Below are 21,572 nucleotides of genomic sequence, written 5' to 3' on the forward strand. Positions count from 1 at the left end.
TGCCGGGGTGTGGAAGTAGCTGAGGAAGATGCTGAAATTCAGTGACATGAAGATGCTCCTACCCTCAATCCACACAGAGCCATGGAGATTTACAGCATGGAAACAGGCCCTTCGGCCCAAATTGGCCATTTTGCCCAGTTTCTACCATTAAGCTAGTCCCAATTACCCACATTTGGCCCATATCCCTCTATTTAACCCATGTAACTGTCCAAGTGCTTTTTTTAAAAGACGAAATTGTATCCGCCTCTATAACTACCTCTGGCAGCTCGTTCCAGACACTCACCACCCTGTGTGTGAAAGAATCGACCCTCTGGACCCTTTTGTATCTCTCCCCTCTCACCTTAAACCTATGCCCTCTAGTTTTCGACTCTACCTTTGGGAAAAGATATTGACTATCTAGCTGATCTATGTCCCTCATTATTTTATAGACCTCTATAAGATCACCCCCTAAGCCTCCTACGCTCCAGGGAAAAATGTCCCAGTCTATCCAAACACCTTGCCCGAGGTTGTTGGATGCACAGTGGACTGGCAACCTTGAGGTTGTGAGTTCAAATTCTATTGGATTAAGCTTTGATACTGAAGTCAATGGATCATTCCTGGCCTGGCACCTGGAAAGTGACCATCAAAAATGGTAAAGAATGCAGTAGCTGGTATTTATACCGTGGTCTGCACAACTTTAGCACTTGCCAACGTCAATGTCTTTCCTAAAGTTTATTTATGAGTGTCACAAATAGGCTTACATTAACACTGCAATGAAGTTACTGTGAAAATCCCCTAGTCGCCACACTCTGGCGCCTGTTCGGGTACACTGAGGGAGAATTTAGCATGGCCAATGCGCCTAACCATCACGTCTTTCAGACTGTGGGAGGAAACCGGAGCACCCGGAGGAAACCCACGCAGACACGAGGAGAATGTGCAAACTCCACACAGCCAACGACCCAAGCCAGGAATCAAATCCAGGTTTCTGGCATTGTGAGGCAGCAATCGTAGAATCATAGAATCACTACAGCACAGAAGGAGGCCATTCGGCCCATTGAGCTTACACTGACAACAATCCCACCCAGGCCCGATCCCTGCAACCCCTCGCATTTACGCTGCTAATCCCCCAACACTAAGGGGCAATTTAGCATATCTAATCGACCTAACCCTCACATCTTTGGACTGTGGGAGGAAACAGGAGCACCCGGAGGAAACCCGTGCAGACACGGGGAGAATGTGCAAATTCCACACAGTCACCTGAGGCTGGAATTGAACCCAGGTCCCTGGTGTTGTGAGGCAGTAGTGCTAACCACTGTGCCGCCATGCAGCCGAGTAGCTTACAGCTAATGAACTTTCCTCCCTGTTGTAACGTAGGAAACACTGCAGCTAATTTGTGCACAGTAAGATCCCAAAAATAGTGATTAAAAACCAGGTGATCTGCTTTTTCACTTATGTTGGTGGAGAGAAAAATATCAGTCAGGACACCAGGAAGAAGCCTTTATGGTCTTCTTTGAAAATAGTGCGCTGGGATCTTTTGAATCCACTCAGAGAGGGCAGACAGGGCCTTGGTTTAAGGTCTTATCTTAAGTAGTTGATGCTAAAACATTGAATGTATTCAAGAGGCGACTGGATTTAGCATTTGGGGCGAATGGGATCAAAGGTAATGGGGAGAAAGCAGGATTAGGCTATTGAGTTGGACGATCAGCCATGATTGTAATGAATGGTGGAGCAGGCTCAAAGGGCCGAATGGCCTCCTCCTGCTCTTATCTTCTACGTTTCTATGTTTACCTGAAAGATGGCACCGCAGACAGTGCAGCACTCTCACTGCTGTGCTGGGAGCATCAACCTAGCTTCTGTGCTCATCTACCTGAAGTGGCAACTGTTGGATTGTTGTTAAGAAACTCAGACAAATTGGCCGTAGGTCTTGAGAAAAGAGAATCTCATTATTCCAGTCCCATGTCAGGACTCTCAGGGAAGGGCAGTAATTAAGAGTTTGCCAGTGTTGGGCACACACAGCCGAGAAATGAGAAAAGTGTCGACACTGGCAGTGTATCCTTCGCTCGTCCAGGAGCGCAGGGAGAAATTGACAAGACGTTTCAGACACTCACTCGTAGATCCAACAGGGAATCCAGGATTTCACCCACAGAGTGGTGAGCATGTAGAACGTACAATTTGAAGTGTTGAGGCGCGTAGCATAAACATATAAAAGATAATGTTTATTTATTAGTCACAAGTAAGGCTTGCATTAACACTGCAATGAAGTTACTGTGAAATTCCCCTAGTCGCCACACTCCGGTGCCTGTTCGGGTCAGTGCACCTAACCAGCACGTCTTTCAGAATGTGGGAAGAAACCGGAACACCCGGAGGAAACCCACGCAGACACGGGGAGAATGTGCAAACTCCACACAGGCAGAGACCCAAGCTGGGAATCGAACCCGGGTCCCTGGCGCTGTGAAACAGCAGGGCTAACCATCGTGCCGCCCAATTTAAAACGAAGATCAATAAGCACATGAAGGAAATAGTGATAGAAGGATATGGTGATAGACTGAGATGACACTGGGCAGGAGGAGACCCGTGTAGCAAGCAAACACTAGCATAGACCAGTTGGACCAAATGGCCTGTTTCTGCCCTGTCCGTCTGATGTAACCGGTTCATACATTGCCCATTCTACACACTATCCACAACCCCCAAATCTAAGTGCCTCTTCCCCACCCTGTCTCCATGTTTCCCTCTTCCCTTTCCTTTTGTTGTAACAGCAACTACACTTCATCGCCTGGAAAGCACCCTGAGGTGGTGAGAGGCGCCACTGAAATGCAGCTTCTTTCCCCCCTTCTGGTCAGGATAGGAATTCTCCCAACGCTCCCCTAGCACGCGGAGCAGCCATTTCCGCTTTCTTACCTGGGGGGAGACGAGCCTTGGGCTGGGAGTTCTCCCGCTTGTTGGCTTTGCTCAGGCGCTGTTTGGCACCGTGGACCTCATTCTGCCAGTGATCCGGTGGCTCTCGGCACTCTGCTGGGTTCGTGCGGCTTTCGGGAAGATGCCGGGCGTCCGTGCCTTCCCTCGCTCGGAGGCCACCGATCTTCCTGTCTCCGGCTCGCTCTGCCTTGTGATCCACTGCATGTGGTTTTGGCAACATGGACGGCCAGGCCTCCAGTTGGTTCTTTGTCTGGAAGTTGGGTGATTTGATGGCTGGAGGGGGAATCGGAGGTGGAGGCAGCTCTAAGGTTGGAAACACACAAAAATAATTTCCATTTTCATTAAGTTCTCACGTTTCGAAATCCCTCCTGCATCTACCTCACTCCCACGCCCCTGAAAGCAACAGCAACCTATAGATACTCAGCACCTTTAACGTCTTGCTAAACACCCCAAGGGGCTTTGAGGAACATTACGAAACAGAATTAGACACTGAGGCGACCAAAAGCTTGGCAGGTTTTTGAGGAGCGTCTTAAATAAAAATGTAAGTTAGAGAAGTTTAGAATCATAGAACACATTGAGAAGATTATAGAATCATAGAATCCCTATAGTGCAGAAGGGGGCCATTTGGCCCATCGAGCCTGCACCAACAAAGTATTTTATCCAGGCCCACCACCCCACCCTATCCCATGGCTAATCCACCTAACCTACACATTTTTGGACACTAAGGGGCAATTTACCATGGTCAATCCACCTAACCTTTTTTCAAAAGTTTAAAGTTTATTAATTTGTGGCGCAAGTAGGGTTACATTGACACTGCAATGAAGTTACTGTGAATATTCCCCTAGTTGCTATACTCCGGCACTTGTTTGGGTACACCGAGGGAGAATTTATCATGGCCAATGCACCTAACTAGCACGTCTTTCGGATTGTAAGAGGGATCCGGAACACCCGGAGGAAACCCACGCAGACACGGGGAGAACGTGCAGACTCCGCAAAGACAGTGACCATAGCCGGGAATCGAACCCAGGTCTCTGGTGCTGTGAGGCAGCAGTGCTAACCTGCACATCCTTGGACGGTGGGTGCAAGGACAGGGGAGGCAGTAGTATAGTGGTATTGCCATGAGACTAGAATCCAGAGACCCACCATGGTAGATGGTGAAATTTGAATTCAGTAAAAATCTGGAATTAAAAGCCCAATGATAACAATGAAACCACTGTCGATTGTTGTAAAAACTCATCTGGTATTTACAACAATCATGTTGTTGTCCCCTTTAAACTTCTAATTCCAGAATTTCATTGAGTTCAACATTGGGATTTGGACTGGGGTCCCCAGAGAGCTGCTCTGGATCTACTGAATAATCTGTCCAGTGACAATACCACTATAGAACATAGAACATAGAACAGTACAGCACAGAACAGGCCCTTCGGCCCACGATGTTGTGCCGACCTTCATCTGAAACCAAGATCAAGCTATCCCACTCCCTACCATCCTGGTGTGCTCCATGTGCCTATCCAATAACCGCTTAAATGTTCCTAAAGTGTCTGACTCCACTATCACTGCAGGCAGTCCATTCCACACCCCAACCACTCTCTGCGTGAAGAACCTACCTCTGATATCCTTCCTATATCTCCCACCATGAACCCTATAGTTATGCCCCCTCGTAATAGCTCCATCCACCCGAGGAAATAGTCTTTGAACGTTAACTCGATCTATCCCCTTCATCATTTTATAAACCTCTATTAAGTCTCCCCTCAATCTCCTCCGCTCCAGAGAGAACAGCCCCAGCTCCCTCAACCTTTCCTCATAAGACCGACACTCCAAACCAGGCAGCATCCTGGTAAATCTCCTCTGCACTCTTTCCAGCGCTTCCACATCCTTCTTATAGTGAGGTGACCAGAACTGCACGCAATATTCCAAATGCGGTCTCACCAAGGTCCTGTACAGTTGCAGCATAAAGGTCCTGTACACTATGCATCATCTCCCTCATCCCTTGAACTTCCTCACTACATCAGTCAAGAAGGTAGTTAAGAAGGTAGCCAAGAAGGCATACGGCATGCTTGCCTTCATCGGCATTGAGTTTAAAAATTGGCAAGTCATGTTGCAGCTCTATAGAACCTTAGTCAGGCTGCACTTGGAATACAGTGTTCAATTCTGGTCGCCACACTACCAGAAGGATGTGGAGGCTTTGGAGAGTGTACAGAAAAGATTTACCAGGATGTTGCCTGGTATAGAGGGCATTAGCTATGAGGAGAGGTTGGAGAAACTTGGTTTGTTCTCTCTGGAATGACGGAGGTTGAGGGGCGGCCTGATAGAAGTCTCCAAGATTATGAGGGGCATGGACAGAGTGGATAGTCAGAAGCTTTTTCCCAGGGTGGAAGAGTCAATTACTAGGGGGCACAGGTTTAAGGTGCGAGGGGCAAGGTTTAAAGGAGATGTACAAGGCAAGTTTTTTACACAGAGGGTGATGAGTGCCTGGAACTCGTTGCCGGGGGAAGTAATGGAAGTGGATACTATAGTGACTTCTAAGGGGCGTCTGGACAAATACATGAATAGCTTGGGAATGGAGGGACATCGTCCCCGGAAGGGTAGGGGGTTTTAGTTTAGTCGGGCAGCATGGTCGGTGCAGGCTTGGAGGGTCGAAGGGCCTGTTCCTGACCTGTAATTTTCTTTGTTCTTTGTTGCCTGACTATTTGGTCATTCTCACAATGTGGTTTGTGGGATCTTGCTGTGCGCAAATTCCCTCCTGTGTTTCCTACATTGCCAGCGTGACTACACCTCAGTTGGTAACGAAGCACTTTGGGACATCATCAGCCGTTGGAAGAAGCGACAGTAATGTCAGCCTTTCCGCTGAGTCCCACAACGGACAACGCATTTTCCCATTGTTCCACTGGATGTGGAAGAGCTGAGAAGCTGTGGGAACAGTGACGCCGCTAAGGGAATGAGGAATATTCGATACGCTGGCTGCCGTGCTAAGGTACAATTCTACAAACTCACTGGAAGCGTTTAATATTCATCAGAGAAGCCAATGGCTTTATGGCTGCATCCTGTTTAATTCAAAACACCTGGATTGCGAGTTGACCCTGCTAGATTGCCCTCTAATTAAATAGCCTGTTCTTTTTCAATCTAATTTTCCTCACACAAAACCACATTGCGTTCCCCGGCCTCCGAGTCAGCTTTTTCATTATACAATCACCCCTGGCAGTGACTTCCTAATATCAGGGGTTTAGGCACACAAACTCCCGATCTATTTTAATCTTCCGTTTGATTATTATTGTTCTCTCAACTCAATCCTAACCCTGAGGGCCACTGCTGTTGCGATTATATCTGGTAATGAATCGCATTAAAGTTCCATGGACCTGGCTTGAACCGTCTCTGCCCGTCATTGCAATCTGTGCTTTCACTGTTACTTACACTACACAACTCGCCTACTCTCATCCTCTCACACCCTCACTTTTATCTCCCTCTCCTCCAAAATAGGGCAATCCTAGTACCTGGGACAATTCCCTAGGAACCGGCACAGGAACAATAAAGGTTTATTTCATAAAATAATAGATACCAACGGATCAAATAGAGACAGGAAACTAATATGAGGTTCGGGGTGGTTTATATATAGAATAACAGACACCCGGGAGTGAGTTACAGACTGGAATCTAATCGAGGGGTTCGGGGTGGTTTATATATAGAATAACAGACACCCGGGAGTGAGTTACAGACTGGAATCTAATCGAGGGGTTCGGGGTGGTTTATATATAGAATAACAGATACCCGGGAGTGAGTTACAGACTGGAATCTAATTGAGGGGTTCGGGGTGGTTAGCTGATGATCTAATGGTATGCGGGACAAAGGTGGGCATACGGAGTTAAGATCAGCCATGATCCCACTGAATGCTGTAATAGACTCAAGGGGCCGGATGCTCCGACTTTGCTCGCAGCCCAGATTTTCCTGTCCCGCTGCAATGAACGGAGATTGGCTGAGTGCCAAATTCTCCGCCCTCTCTGACTGCAGCAGCTGGCCGTGAATGGCCAGAGATTTCCGGCCCAGGGGCTGAATGGCCTACTGTCCTCCCTATATTCTTAAATAGAAACATCTTCACTATGTCTACCCATTGCCATTTTAAAGTTTCTGATTAAGCTAGTCCTCAGCATTCAATTCCGAATTGAAATGAGTCCCAGCCTGTTCAATCTTTCCCAATAGTTAGAACCTCTTGTTTCTGAAATCATCCTTGCAAATATTCTTTGCTCCTTTCCCAGTACCTCTACATTCCTTTGCCAATACAGAGATCAGAACTGTCCGTAGTACTCCAAGTACATCACAAGGTTCTCTCGAAGTTTAATGTAAATCCTCCTGTTTCATAGGATCCCTACAGTACAGTAGGAGGCTATTTGGCCCATCAAACCTACACCGACAATAATTCCACCCTATCCCCGTAAGTCCACGTATTTACTCTGTTGATCCCCCTGTCGCTAAAGGGGCAATTTAGCACGGCCAATCAACCTAACCTGCACATCTTTGGACTGTGGGAGGAAACCCACGCAGACACAAGGAGAATGTGCAGACTCCACACAGACAGTGACCCAAGCCGGGAATCGAACCCGGGTCCCTGGCACTGTGAGGCAGCAGTGCGAACCACCGTGCCACCCCTTTTTTCATGTTGCCAGTAAGGACTTTCCCCTTTCCCCTCCTTCAGTCAACAGAGGAGAAATGTTACTTTTAAAGTGAAGCTTTCTTTAAACACATCTTTTTTTTAAATTATAGAACTGTCATGATGTGGTCACTTACTGGTCATTCTGTTAGATCAAAATATCACTTTAGTGAATTTTATCAATCTGTCCTTTCAGGGTCATCAGATAGAGAGAGAGAGAGAGAGAGAGAGATGAGAGAAGAAAAGGAATAGAGTGTAACAGCAGCAACGGAAGGAAAGAGACACAGGGAAAGAAAAGTAGAGAGATCGACAGAGAGAAAAATAGAAAGTTAAAGTTTATTTATTAATCACAAGTAAGGCTTACATTAGCACTGCAATGAAGTTACTGTGAAATTCCCCTAGTCGCCACACTCCGGCGCCTATTCGGGTCAATGCACCCTAACCAGCACGTCTTTCAGAATGTGGGAGGAAACTGGAGCACCCGGAGGAAACCCACGCAGACACGGGGAGAATGTGCAGACTCCACACAGACAGTAACCCAAGCCGGGAATCAAACCCGGGTCCCTGACGTTGTGAGGCAGCAGTGCTAACCACTGTGCCACCGTGCCGTCCCAAAAAGAAAAGAAAGTTAGACAGAGAAAATAAAAGAAAACAGACAAAAATGAAGACATGAACAAATGACAGATAGGAACTGAGGGAGAAAACAGAGGGAAACACCAAAGGAAGAGGAAAAACACCACACAATCCCTTCCATCATATAAGAATCCGAATGGACAAAATCCCTCCCCAGTCCCTCCCACTCAACACAATCTCAACGGTTAACATGCCTTTGCAAACACTCTCGTTCCACACAACTCCTCATCTAAACATTTGATTTAAGCATTCAATCCCAATGCAAGTGTAAATTCCTTCCCCCGTGACCGGGCTTCTGTTGTTGAACACTGACGGATTGAATGGTTTGGTGATTAGGACAAAGAGCGTTCCTCAGGTCAGTGTGGAGGCCCCCTGAGCCACACAGAGTGAGGGTTTGGTCAACTGGGACCCTGGACTGAACCATGTCTGGATCAATTAGTAACCCATTCCACGTCAGCACCGAGTGTTTGAGTTTAGCGAGAGGCTTCCCTGCTTTGGCTTGCAAGAGGGGTTGAAGGTACCCTGTGTCACACGTACCGTCAGTGAAGATCTCTCGACGCACATGCCCTGCTTGGTGTTTCAGCTTCTTCATTGGACGGGATTTCTGCATCACAGCAGCACTTGCATTGCTGTCGGTGGAGAAGGGACTGGTGGGACGCGGACAGTGTGACGAGGGGAAGTGTCGACGACCTGTGGTGATCGGGAGAAAGAAGGAGAATGAGTTTTACTGTCGGTAGAAATGAATCCATTCAGCCAGCTGACTGAGCAAGCATCGCTCCAACCATTCCGACCTCTCCATTTCATCAATCCTCGGTGCTTCCCTTAATCTTCGTCTTTCTTTCCTCCAGACCTCTGCTCTCATCCTCTCCACCACGAGGCCTCTGTTTAGGCCCTCATATCTGAGGAATATCTGAGGGATCTGGGTGTGCAGGTCCACAGATCTTTAAAGGTGGCAGCACAGGTGGAAAAGGTGGTGAAGAAGGCATATGGCATGCTTGCCTTTATTGGACGGGGCATAGAGTATAAAAGTTGGGGTCTGATGTTGCAGCTGTATAGAACGTTGGTTAGGCCACATTTGGAATACTGCGTCCAGTTCTGGTCGCCACACTACCAGAAGGACGTGGAGGCTTTGGAGAGAGTACAGAAAAGGTTTACCAGGATGTTGCCTGGTATGGAGGGTATTAGCTATGAGGTGAGATTGAGTAAACTAGGGTTGTTCTCCCTGGAAAGATGGAGGTTGAGGGGCGACCTAATAGAAGTTTATAAAATTATGAAGGGCATAGATAGGGTGAACAGTTGGAAGCTTTTTCCCAGCTCAGAAATGACAAACACAAGGGGTCACAAGTTCAAGGTTCAAGGCAAGGTAAGGTTCAATACAGATATGCGGGGGACGTATTTTACACAGAGGGTGGTGGGGGCCTGGAATGCACTACCAAGCAAGGTGGTTGAGGCAGACACGCTAGGATCATTTAAGACTTATCTAGATAGCCACATGAACAGACTGGGAATAGAAGGATACAAACGGATGGTCTAGTTAGGAACACATGATCGGTGCAGGCTTGGAGGGCCGAAGGGCCTGTTCCTGTGCTGTATTGTTCTTTGTTCTGTTGAATTGCTTCCTTCCCTCAGTCACCTCTTCCTCCTCCAGGATTTCAGTATCCTAGCTCGGTCCATTCTGTTCAGGACTCAGGGCAGGCCCTGACTCAAGTCTCGCAAACTAAAGATATTTAAGCCACTTATTAAGGTTCTCGATGGAGACACTACCCTTGATCAGGGATTGCTGATTAAAATCATAGGATCATAGAAACCCTACAGTGCAGAAGGAGGCCAGTCAGCCCAACGAGTCTGCACCCACAACAATCCCACTCAGGCCCTATCCCCTTAACCCCACGCATTTACCCTGCTAGTCCCCCTGACACTGAGGAACAATTTAGCATGGCCAATCCACCTAGCCTGGGAGTGTGGGAGGAAACTGGAGCACCCAGAGGAAACCCACACAACACAAATAGTCACCCGAGGCCGGAACTGAACCTGGGTCCCTGGCGCTGTGGGGTTGCCCCAGTAGCTGGTTGGGACAGGACTTGAGTCTTGCTGAAAAGAGAGACTTGTTGCTGAAACTTTTCCCCTTGCACTTATGTTTACAAAGTAATTGGATCAGCATCTTAAGTGCTGTATGTTTCAGGGCTTTGGGTCATGGGCAGGAAGACGGGATTAGAAAGGGCACCTGGGTGTCTTTGGGTCAGCATGGACAAGGTGGGCTGAATGGCCCCCTTCTATGCTGTATCATTTCTATGATTCTCGCAGGGCAAATGGGAGAATACCAAATTTCAAACAATCACAGCAATGCATAGGACAGGAGAAGAGGGTGCTGATTTGTTGGGAAGTCGACTCTGATTGGCTGAGGTGTTGCTATGGAAAAAGCAACAGGGAACCATGGGTTCTCCAAGCTCCTGGGTAATTCAATAAAGGTGCGAGGCTTCGACATGTTCCTGTTGTTTGCAGAAAATGATCCCTGCATTTGAAAATATGTAGCTTCCAGCAATCATTATTGAGTCACGTAATGAACTCGACTGATTATCTTAAATTGGTTTTGAGTGCAGCTATTAGCACACTCAGGATTCTTCAACAAGTGCTGCTTAATTGTGAATTGATTGTGGCACTGCCCCTTTAACAGGGTTTTAAAAATTCATTCATGGGACATGGGCGTCGCTGGCTGGCCAGCATTTATTGCCCATCCCTAGTTGCCCTTGGAAGGCAGTTGCGAGTCAACCACATTGCTGTGGCTCTGGAATCACATGTAGGCCAGACCAGGTAAGGACGGCAGATTTCCTTCGCTAAAGGACATTAGTGAACCAGATGGGTTTTTCCGACTATCGGCAATGGTTTCATGGCCATCAGTAGATTCTTAATTCCAGATTTTTTTTATTGAATTCAAATCCCACCATCTGCTACACCTGCCAAAGGCAGGGCTGGCATAATGCTACAGAATGGAATTAGAATTAATGCCATAAATTAGAATTCAGCTTAAAAAATAACCAATGTGGTTTATGGATGATGAAGCTGTTGGATTGTCAGACTAATTCAATCAGTCCTTTCGGTGATAGGAAATAGGAGAAGGGCCAAATGGCCTATTCCTGCTTCTAGTTTCTATGTTTCTATGAGTAGGCAATCCAGCCCGTTGAGCCTGCTCCACCATTCTATACGATCATGGTTGATCTGATTCTGATCTGTACTTTACTTTCCTGCCTGCCAACATCGCCCTTAACTTTGTTATCAATCAAAGCTCAACCTAACCCAGCACAGTGGTTAGCACTGCTGCCTCACAGCTCCAGGGTCCCGGGTTCGATTCCCAGCTTGGGTCACTGTCTATGTGGAGTCTGCACGTTCTCCCCGGGTCTGCACGGGTTTCCTCCCAAACTCCAAACATGTGTTGGTTAGGTGGATTGGCCATGCTAAATTGCCCCTTAATGTCAGGGGGTCTAGCTAGGATAAGTGCATGGGGTTATGGGGATAGGGCCTGTGTGGGATTGTGGTCGGTGCAGACTATTGCAGACTAATTATGATGCGATTAGGCAAGAATTAGGGGGCATAAGTTGGGAACAGAAACTGTCAGAGAAAGGAACTAATGAAAAGTGGAACTTTTTCAAGGAACAAATACTGGATGTCCTTGATAGGTATGTCCCTGTCAGGCAGGGAGGAAATGGCCGAGTGAGGGAACCATGGTTCACGAAAGAGGTGGAATGTCTTGTGAAAAGGAAGAGGGAAGCTTATGTAGGGATGAGGAAACAAGGTTCAGATGGCTCGATTGAGGGTTACAAGTTAGCAAGGAATGAGCTGAAAAAGGGGCTTAGGAGAGCTAGGAGGGGACACGAGAAGTCCTTGGCGGGTCGGATCAAGGAAAACCCCAAGGCTTTTTACTCTTATGTGAGGAATAAAAGAATGACCAGGGTGAGGTTAGGGCCGGTCAAGGACAGTAGTGGGAACTTGTGTATGGAGTCAGTAGAGATAGGGGAGGTGATGAATGAATACTTTTCTTCAGTGTTCACCAAGGAGAGGGGCCATGTTTTTGAGGAAGAGAAGGTGTTACAGGCTAATAGGCTGGAGGAAATAGATGTTCGGAGGGAGGATGTCCTGGCAGTTTTGAATAAACTGAAGGTCGATAAGTCCCCTGGGCCTGATGAAATGTATCCTAGGATTCTTTGGGAGGCAAGGGATGAGATTGCAGAGCCTTTGGCTTTGATCTTTGGGTCCTCGCTGTCCACGGGGATGGTGCCAGAGGACTGGAGAATGGCGAATGTTGTTCCTCTGTTTAAGAAAGGGAATAGAAATGACCCTGGTAATTATAGACCGGTTAGTCTTACTTCGGTGGTTGGTAAATTGATGGAAAAGGTCCTTAGAGATGGGATTTACGACCATTTAGAAAGATGCGGATTAATCCGGGATAGTCAGCACGGATTCGTGAAGGGCATGTCGTGCCTCACAAATTTGATAGAATTTTTTGAGGAGGTAACTAAGTGTGTTGATGAAGGTAGGGCAGTTGATGTCATATACATGGATTTTAGTAAGGCGTTTGATAAGGTCCCCCATGGTCGGCTTATGATGAAAGTGAGGAGGTGTGGGATAGAGGGAAAGTTGGCCGAATGGATAGGTAACTGGCTGTCTGATCGAGTAAGAAGTTTAACAACACCAGGTTAAAGTCCAACAGGTTTATTTGGTAGCAAAAGCCACACAAGCTTTCGAGGCTCTGAGCCTCGAAAGCTTGTGTGGCTTTTGCTACCAAATAAACCTGTTGGACTTTAACCTGGTGTTGTTAAACTTCTTACTGTGTTTACCCCAGTCCAACGCCGGCATCTCCACAGTCTGATCGAAGACAGAGGGTGGTGGTGGATGGAAAATTTTCGGATTGGAGGCAGGTTGCTAGCGGAGTGCCGCAGGGATCAGTGCTTGGTCCTCTGCTCTTTGTGATTTTTATTAATGACTTAGAGGGCTGAAGGGTGGATCAGTAAATTTGCTGATGACACCAAGATTGGTGGAGTAGTGGATGAGGTGGAGGGCTGTTGTAGGCTGCAAAGAGACATAGATAGGATGCAAAGCTGGGCTGAAAAATGGCAAATGGAGTTTAACCCTGATAAATGTGAGGTGATTCATTTTGGTAGGACTAATTTAAATGTGGATTACAGGGTCAAAGGTAGGGTTCTGAAGACTGTGGAGGAACAGAGAGATCTTGGGGTTCATATCCACAGATCTCTAAAGGTTGCCACTCAAGTGGATAGAGCTGTGAAGAAGGCATATAGTGTGTTAGCTTTTATTAACAGGGGGTTGGAGTTTAAGAGCCGTGGGGTTATGCTGCAACTGTACAGGGCCTTGGTGAGACCACATTTGGAATATTGTGTGCAGTTCTGGTCACCTCACTATAAGAAGGATGTGGAAGCGCTGGAAAGAGTGCAGAGGAGATTTACCAGGATGCTGCCTGGTTTGTAGGGTAGGTTTTATGAGGAAAGGTTGAGGGAGCTAGGGCTGTTCTCTCTGGAGCGGAGGAGGCTGAGGGGAGACTTAATAGAGGTTTATAAAATGATGAAGGGGATAGATAGAGTGAACGTTCAAAGACTATTTCCTCGAGTGGATGGAGCTATTACAAGGGGGCATAACTATAGGGTTCGTGGTGGGAGATATAGGAAGGATATCAGAGGTAGGTTCTTTACGCAGAGAGTGGTTGGGGTGTGGAATGGACTGCCTGCAGTGATAGTGGAGTCAGACACTTTAGGAACATTTAAGCGGTCATTGGATAGGCACATGGAGCACACCAGGATGATAGGGAGTGGGATAGCTTGATCTTGGTTTCAGATAAAGCTCGGCACAACATCGTGGGCCGAAGGGCCTGTTCTGTGCTGTACTGTTCTATGTTCTAAACCGGAGCACCCAAAGGAAACCCACGCAGACATGGGGAGAACGTGCAAACTCCGCACAGTCACCCGAGGCCGGAATTGAACCTGGGTCCCTGGCGCTGTGAGGCTGCAGTGCTAACCACTGTGCCACCTTCTAAGTTGTTCTTGGACTCTCCCACAAGGGGAAACATCTTCTTCGCCACCTCAGGCTCGTATACCCATCAATAAGATCACCTCCCATTCTTCTTGCCTCTAATGAGTACTGACCCAACTTGCTCTACCGTTCCTCATTATATGCCCACATCCTCCCAGGATCTAGCTGAGAGAACCATCTCCGTACTGCTGCCAATCTAACTGAGGGATAGAGAGATGCCCACCTGGGACTATACGTGACTCCAGTCCACAACAACTGCCCTCTGACCATCAGGGCAGCCACGGATGGGCAATGACTGACAGCTTTGCCAGAGATACTCACATACGGAGGTTGAATACAAAGGAATTCTGGCAGAGCCCTGAATATAAAACGAAGAGCTATCTATTGAGAGGATGGATGCATATTAATAAATGATTAACCTCAATGTTCAATATGAATTAATAACTACAATAATGTTTTATATTCTGGAACTGATTACAGGGATCTTTTCACAATGTTAATTTTTAATACAATTTGAGGCGTTCTGGATATTAATTTTTGGTGTCACCTCTCACTGATTCTACTCCTGATCTGTGTGAAACATTGGAATTGTGTGCGCAGCAGAGACGGGTCAGCACGGCTCACTCATTACATGCAGCTCACAGCAAATCTAGTTCCACCAGGTTGAATCCCTGGATGCTGATTGGCTCGTTCCAGCTTCGCATATTTAGCACCAATCATGAAACTAATGAGGTTAAATTAAACCAATGCCTGGGGGCGATTAACAAGAGAAAGAAGCTTCATTAAGCAGTTCGCTTGGGTCGAATGTGGATTCTGTTCATCAAAAGTTAAAGCCGCAAGAAATAAATTCTTTGGCAATCAAGCAAGTATTTCCATTGGTGCGTCACCCATCGCTTCTCGGCCTTTTGGCTGAGATCAGACGTCAGATCAAGCCCAAGATAGGATGCGATGCCTTATCTTGTCAGCTTTGATCTTGTTTGTCTCTCTCTCGAGGGGACTTTGAATTGGATTCAATTTGAATTTGAATTTGGTTTTTGGAGCAAGCGAGGAATGGATTCGGGTTTGCCCGGTCCACTCTGAGCACTGGCTTTGTAACTTTAAAACTGGAGTAAAAAAATCTTAAACAAAAAATTTCCTGGGAGTGTTTGATGGGGACAGTGTAGAGGGAGCTTTACTCTGTATCTAACCCCGTGCTGTACCTGTTCTGGGAGTGTTTGTTGGGGACAGTGTAGAGGGAGCTTTACTCTGTATCTAACCCGTGCTATACCTGTCCTGGGAGTGTTTGATGGGGACAGTGTAGAGGGAGCTTTAACCCCGTGCTGTACCTGTCCTGGGAGTGTTTGATGGGGACAGTGTAGAGGAAGCTTTACTCTGTATCTAACCCCGTGCTGTACCTGTCCTGGGAGTGTTTGATGGGGACAGTGTAGAGGGAGCTTTACTCTGTATCTAATCCCATGCTGTCCCTGTCCTGGGAGTGTTTGATGCCACTCCATCTGACGAAGGAGCAGTGCTCCGAAAGCTTATAGTATTTGCTACCAAATAAACCTGTTGGACTTTAACCTGGTGTTGTGAGACTTCTTACTGTGTTCACCCCAGTCCAACGCCAGCATTTCCTCATCGTGTTTGATGGGGACAGTGTAGAGGGAGTTTTACTTTGTATCTAACCCCATGCTGTACCTGTCCTGGGAGTGTTTGATGGGGACAGTGTAGAGGGAGCTTTACGCTGTATCTAACCCCGTGCTGTACCTGTCCTGGGAGTGTTTGATGGGGACAGTGTAGAGGGAGCTTTACTCTGTATCTAATCCCGTGCTGTACCTGTCCTGGGAGTGTTTGATGGGGACAGTGTAGAGGGAGCTTTACTCTGTATCTAACCCCGTGCTGTACCTGTCCTGGGAGTGTTTGATGGGGACAGTGTAGAGGGAGCTTTACTCTGTATCTAACCCCGTGCTGTACCTGTCCTGGGAGTGTTTGATGGGGGACAGTGTAGAGGGAGCTTTACTCTGTATCTAACCCCGTGCTGTACCTGTCCTGGGAGTGTTTGATGGGGACAGTGTAGAGGGAGCTTTACTCTGTATCTAACCCCGTGCTGTACCTGTCCTGGGAGTGTTTGATGGGGACAGTGTAGAGGGAGCTTTACTCTGTATCTAACCCCGTGCTGTACCTGTCCTGGGAGTGTTTGATGGGACAGTGTAGAGGGAGCTCTGTACACACCTGCTGCTGTCTCCTGTATCTGGTGTCGAGCTACTTTCAGTCCAGCATACTCAGCAGCTGCTGCGACAGCGTGTGCAAAATCAGCATCAGTGAAGAAAGAGCCGTCAGAGGAACTGACGGCACTGGAGCGGCCACTGGAGCTGTTGGCATCCTCCTCGGAGGCGGAGCCCCAGCCGTTGATCATGGAACCGGTGACGGAACTTTCCAGGTCGCCCACGCTGGAGGCGGGTGTCTGCTCTAGTCCACGTAGTAGGAGCCGACGGCTGTGCACCTTGGCCACTTCCACATCCTCCTCTTCCTCCTCTTCCTCCTCCTCGGGGGCATCTGTGTCCATGTCGGAGACGAGCGGCCCGGAGATGTAGCCGTATGTGTGCGAGGGGGAGACGGGTCTCGGGGGAGGCGGAGGACTGACGGGGTGGCGCCTGAGGGAAGATTACAGCTTTAGAACACAACAAATCAGTGAAGAGAATCAGAGAATCCCTACAGTGCAGAAGCAGACCATTCGGCCCATCGAGTCTGCACCCACCACAATCCCATCCACATCCCATTCCCGTAACCCCACATATTTACCCTGCTAATCGCCCCTGACACTATGGGGCATGTGCCGCCGTGGGGGGGTGTGTGTATATATGTGTGTGTATGTGTTTGTGTCCCTGTGCATGCGTGTGTGTGTATATGTGGGTAAATGGGTGTGTGTGTAAATGGGTGTGTGTGTGAATGGGTGTGTGTGTAAATGGGTGTGTGTGTGAATGGGTGTGTGGTTAAATGGGTGTGTGTGTGTGAATGGGTGTGTGGTTAAATGGGTGTGTGTGTGAATGGGTGTGTTTGTGAATGTGTGTGTGCGTGAATGGGTGTGTGTGTAAATGGGTGTGTGTGTGAATGGGTGTGTGTGTAAATGGGTGTGTGTGTGAATGGGTGTGTGGTTAAATGGGTGTGTGTGTGTGAATGGGTGTGTGTGTAAATGGGTGTGTGTGTGAATGGGTGTGTGTGTGAATGGGTGTGTGTGTGAATGGGTGTGTGTGTGAATGGGTGTGTGTGTGAATGGGTGTGTGTGTGAATGGGTGTGTGTGTGAATGGGTGTGTGTGTGAATGGGTGTGTGTGTGAATGGGTGTGTGTGTGAATGGGTGTGTGTGTGAATGGGTGTGTGTGTGAATGGGTGTGTGTGTGAATGGGTGTGTGTGTGAATGGGTGTGTGTGTGAATGGGTGTGTGTGTGAATGGGTGTGTGTGTGAATGGGTGTGTGTGTAAATGGGTGTGTGTGTGAATGGGTGTGTGTGTGAATGGGTGTGTGTGTGAATGGGTGTGTGGTTAAATGGGTGTGTGGGTAATGGTTGGGTGTAGATATATGTGTGAGAGGTATGTTCCGTGCAGCCGCACTGTCCATTTGCAGTTACCTCCGCTCGCTTCCAGCTTGGATAAGGGCCAGGTTCTCCTGGCTGTCCTGTAACATGGGCATGAGTTCCTCCTGTGGCGAGGGTGTGAGGGTGGCAGTGGACTGGTGACTGTAGGACACAGCTGCTGGAGACGAGGCTGCCCCGCGGATTGGCGGTGTGGGACCTCGCTCATCGTCCTCCTCCTCCAGCTCATCCTGCTGCAGGTACATTCTGGCAGGCGGCAGTGGGCAGAGCCCCTCTCGATCGTAACTGCAAAAGCAAAAACATGCGGACATCAAGCAGATCATTGAAAAGAGTTTGCCGTCAGGTTTGGGCGCAACACGGAGTTGTCAAGCTCACTCGGACAGGCGTGACTGCAGTTGTGTTGAGGCCTCTGTGGGGGTCTGACCTCCGCGCGCTTTCATCACAAGCAGCAGTGATTATACCAATTGACACTGACACTGGGTGAATTGCCAACGTACCGAGATTGAGTGATACTTGAGGGTGTCGTTGCTCATGGAACCTGTGCGTCAGTGGCAACAAGCATTTGTAGACAGGACGGGGGATGTGGGTGGTGGGGAGGGGGGGCTAGTGGGGTTGGGGGGAAGCATTAGGTACTAAAAAGCAAACAAAGGCTACATACCTTTCCTCTGTGAGGGTGCAATCGTCAGGATTAGCTGCTGTGGGAGGCGGGTGAGCTGGAGGTGGTGGCAGGAGATCTGCCCAGTTCATCCCACCCTGTTTGGGCAATTTCGGTGTCCGAACGTTCTTCTTGTGTCCCTGGCTCCCTAGACCCAGAGCAGGGAAACAGATTGTGACCTTCTGCGGGAACGTTTAGACAGGGTTACATTGAATTACACAGTGGGATTCACAGCAAAGAAACAGGCCACTGGGTCCACTCTGTGCTGGTGTTCAAACTCAACTCCAGCCTCCCTCCTTCTTTCCTCATCTCAATCTACCGTCACTGTTAAATCCAGCAGGCTTGCATTTATATAGCGCCTTTCGCAACCTCAGGGGGCTCCAAGGGCATTTTGCAGACGGTGAAATGCCTTTGACGTGTGGTCACTGTTGTAACGCAGGAAACATGGCAGGTCTTTCGTGCACAGCAAGATCCCACAAACATAACGTTCGGGTGCTTGTTAATTGCGAGATAAGCATTATACCCGGATACCAGGGGGCCTCCCACTGCTGTACTCTGATATTGTGACTGAAGGATCGTGTTCAGTTCTCTGACAGTCAGGGCCCCTCAGTGTAAGGTCTCCTCATTCAGACAGTGCCTCGAACAGTGCAGCACTCCCTCAGTACACGCACCATCTCTGGAACGCATGACGTTGTGGCGGGGAGATCAGTGCGCCATCACCTGAGCCGCGGCTGAGGGAATTACTCCAATTTGGGAATTTAGGAAAAACTTCTTTATCCAGAGAATAGTGAGAAGGTGGAACTCGCTACACAGGGAATGACTGGGGCGAATGAGGGGGAAGCTGGATGGTGTGGGGTGGGGGGGGGGGGGCGGGGAAAGGAAGTGAAGGATATGGTGAAGGGTTCAAGCTGAGGAAGTGCAGTCAGAAGCTCAATTGCAGCACAGACACCAGCATAGACTAGCTGGGCAGAGTGGCCTGTGCCTCTGCTGGAAACGCTATGCAATTTGACATTGATCTGGCTGTGTGGTCGTGCTAGTATTGGGTGCAAATCCCGTAATGGCCGTTAAATCTTGCGAGTGGCTGAAAACGGGATCTGCGGTAGTGAGATTTCAGTTTGGGATTTTTCCCGCCCTCCCTGTGATCATGTGATTAGGTTCACGCCCAGGAAGGGCACAAGCCTGATTTGCATATATTAGGAATCTCATTGGAATCTCATTAGCGGCCTCGATGTTGCTACTTCCACCCTCAACGCATCCTTCCGCCCAGCTGGTGTGATGTCACGCCGTCGAGAATCACTACTGGTCTTCAAAGATAAAAACCAGCTGTGCTGACCACATCGGGGGGGGGGGCACACAGGCATGTAGAGCCCCAAAGCGGTGGGGGACATGCCCCCGCTGCCCCTGGTACTGCCAACCTGGCAGCGCCAATCTTGGCATCCTAGTTGGTGTGGGAATGGGGAGGGCTGATGATGTAGCTCCAATGCTTTTGGGAGGGGGTGATCATCCCTCACTCTGATGCTTGTTGGGGGAGGGGATTACCCCAGTACTTGTTGGGCGTGAGGTTCGCTCCGATGCTTGTTGGGAGAGGGGATTATCCCAATGCTTGTGGGGAGGGTCCTCCATGTCCGTGGGGTGGAGTTTATTTCTTGCACAGATAGGGGGCGCCCATTGTAGATGGACGGCTCTATCAGGCCCCACCCTGCCCCACCCACCAGCGTGACGGCGTGCACCACTCCCCCAGATTCTCTCCGAGCCGGGGAATCTGGAGAGAAAACCCAGCTGTCCAGCTGGAGAGCTACACATCGGTTTTCAGCCTGAAACTGACACGGATTTTGGGGAGATTCCACCCTGTGACTTTGGGATGTAGCGTCTCGCATTGAGCTGCATTGAATTCACACCAATAAATCCATTATCAGTCCAGCTGGGCTGAACCGGGACTTATCCACCACACAAACTGCCTCCCACTTTAACTGCATCATCAGGTTATACCGAGTGTCCCCATCTTCCACATTCTTCGCACATGTCCCTTTCCAACTTCCTGTTAGCCATTCAGTGGGAGCAAGTTCCTCAATCTAACCATACTCTGCGTTGCATCGCTTACTGATCCCACCACCTCCACAGTACCTTGCTTTGTCACAATCGGCCAGGCAGCACCATCTACTCACCCGATGTGTTGCTGCCTCGGTCGGAGCTGTTGTAGGATCCACTCGTACCGTGCTCACTTGCCTGATTATATGGAATTGTGGGAATGCTGCTTGTTTCCACCAGTCGATAATCTGAAAGGAAGGAAAGGTGGAAGAACATTAATTAGATTTCCCACTCTCTCTACACTGTCCCCATCAAACACTCCCAGGATAGGCACAGCACGGGGTTAGATACAGAGTAAAGCTCTCTCTACACTGTCCCCATCAAACACTCCCAGGATAGGCACAGCACGGGGTTAGATACAGAGTAAAGCTCTCTCTACACTGTCCCCATCAAACACTCCCAGGATAGGCACAGCACGGGGTTAGATACAGAGTAAAGCTCTCTCTACACTGTCCCCATCAAACACTCCCAGGATAGGCACAGCACGGGGTTAGATACAGAGTAAAGCTCTCTCTACACTGTCCCCATCAAACACTCCCAGGATAGGCACAGCACGGGGTTAGATACAGAGTAAAGCTCCCTCTACACTGTCCCCATCAAACACTCCCAGGATAGGCACAGCACGGGGTTAGATACAGAGCAAAGGTCCCTCTACACTGTCCCCATCAAACACTCCCAGGACAGGTACAGCATGGGGTTAGATACAGAGTAAAGCTCCCTCTACACTGTCCCCATCAAACACTCTCAGGACAGGTACAGCACAGGGTTAGATACAGAGTAAAGCTCCCTCTACACTGTCCCCATCAAACACTCTCGGGACAGGTACAGCACAGGGTTAGATACAGAGTAAAGCTCCCTCTACACTGTCCCCCATCAAACATTCCCAGGACAGGTACAGCATGGGGTTTGATACAGAGTAAAGCTCCCTCTACACTGTCCCCATCAAACACTCCCAGAACAGGTACAGCACGGGGTTAGATACAGAGTAAAGCTCTCTCTACACTGTCCCCATCAAACACTCCCAGGACAGGTACAGCACGGGGTTAGATA

The 21,572-nt window shown here is 48.7% G+C and overlaps 1 protein-coding gene across 1 annotated transcript in view; it reads right to left on the bottom strand.

Annotated features, from left to right (window-relative positions):
* The window catches only part of robo1 (roundabout, axon guidance receptor, homolog 1 (Drosophila)), a 360,349-nt gene that overhangs the window by 6,599 nt on the left and 332,178 nt on the right, over positions 1 to 21,572 (bottom strand). The window contains exons 23-28 of the mRNA XM_078233066.1: positions 20,600 to 20,710; positions 18,438 to 18,582; positions 17,816 to 18,064; positions 16,421 to 16,842; positions 8,708 to 8,860; positions 2,878 to 3,198 (exon numbers count right to left, since the gene is read on the bottom strand). Coding sequence (XP_078089192.1) covers positions 2,878 to 3,198; positions 8,708 to 8,860; positions 16,421 to 16,842; positions 17,816 to 18,064; positions 18,438 to 18,582; positions 20,600 to 20,710 — 1,401 coding nt within the window. The remainder of the gene's footprint in view (positions 1 to 2,877; positions 3,199 to 8,707; positions 8,861 to 16,420; positions 16,843 to 17,815; positions 18,065 to 18,437; positions 18,583 to 20,599; positions 20,711 to 21,572) is intronic.

The sequence above is a fragment of the Mustelus asterias genome, chromosome 17 (genome assembly GCF_964213995.1).
Source record: "Mustelus asterias chromosome 17, sMusAst1.hap1.1, whole genome shotgun sequence".
NCBI lineage: Eukaryota > Metazoa > Chordata > Chondrichthyes > Carcharhiniformes > Triakidae > Mustelus > Mustelus asterias.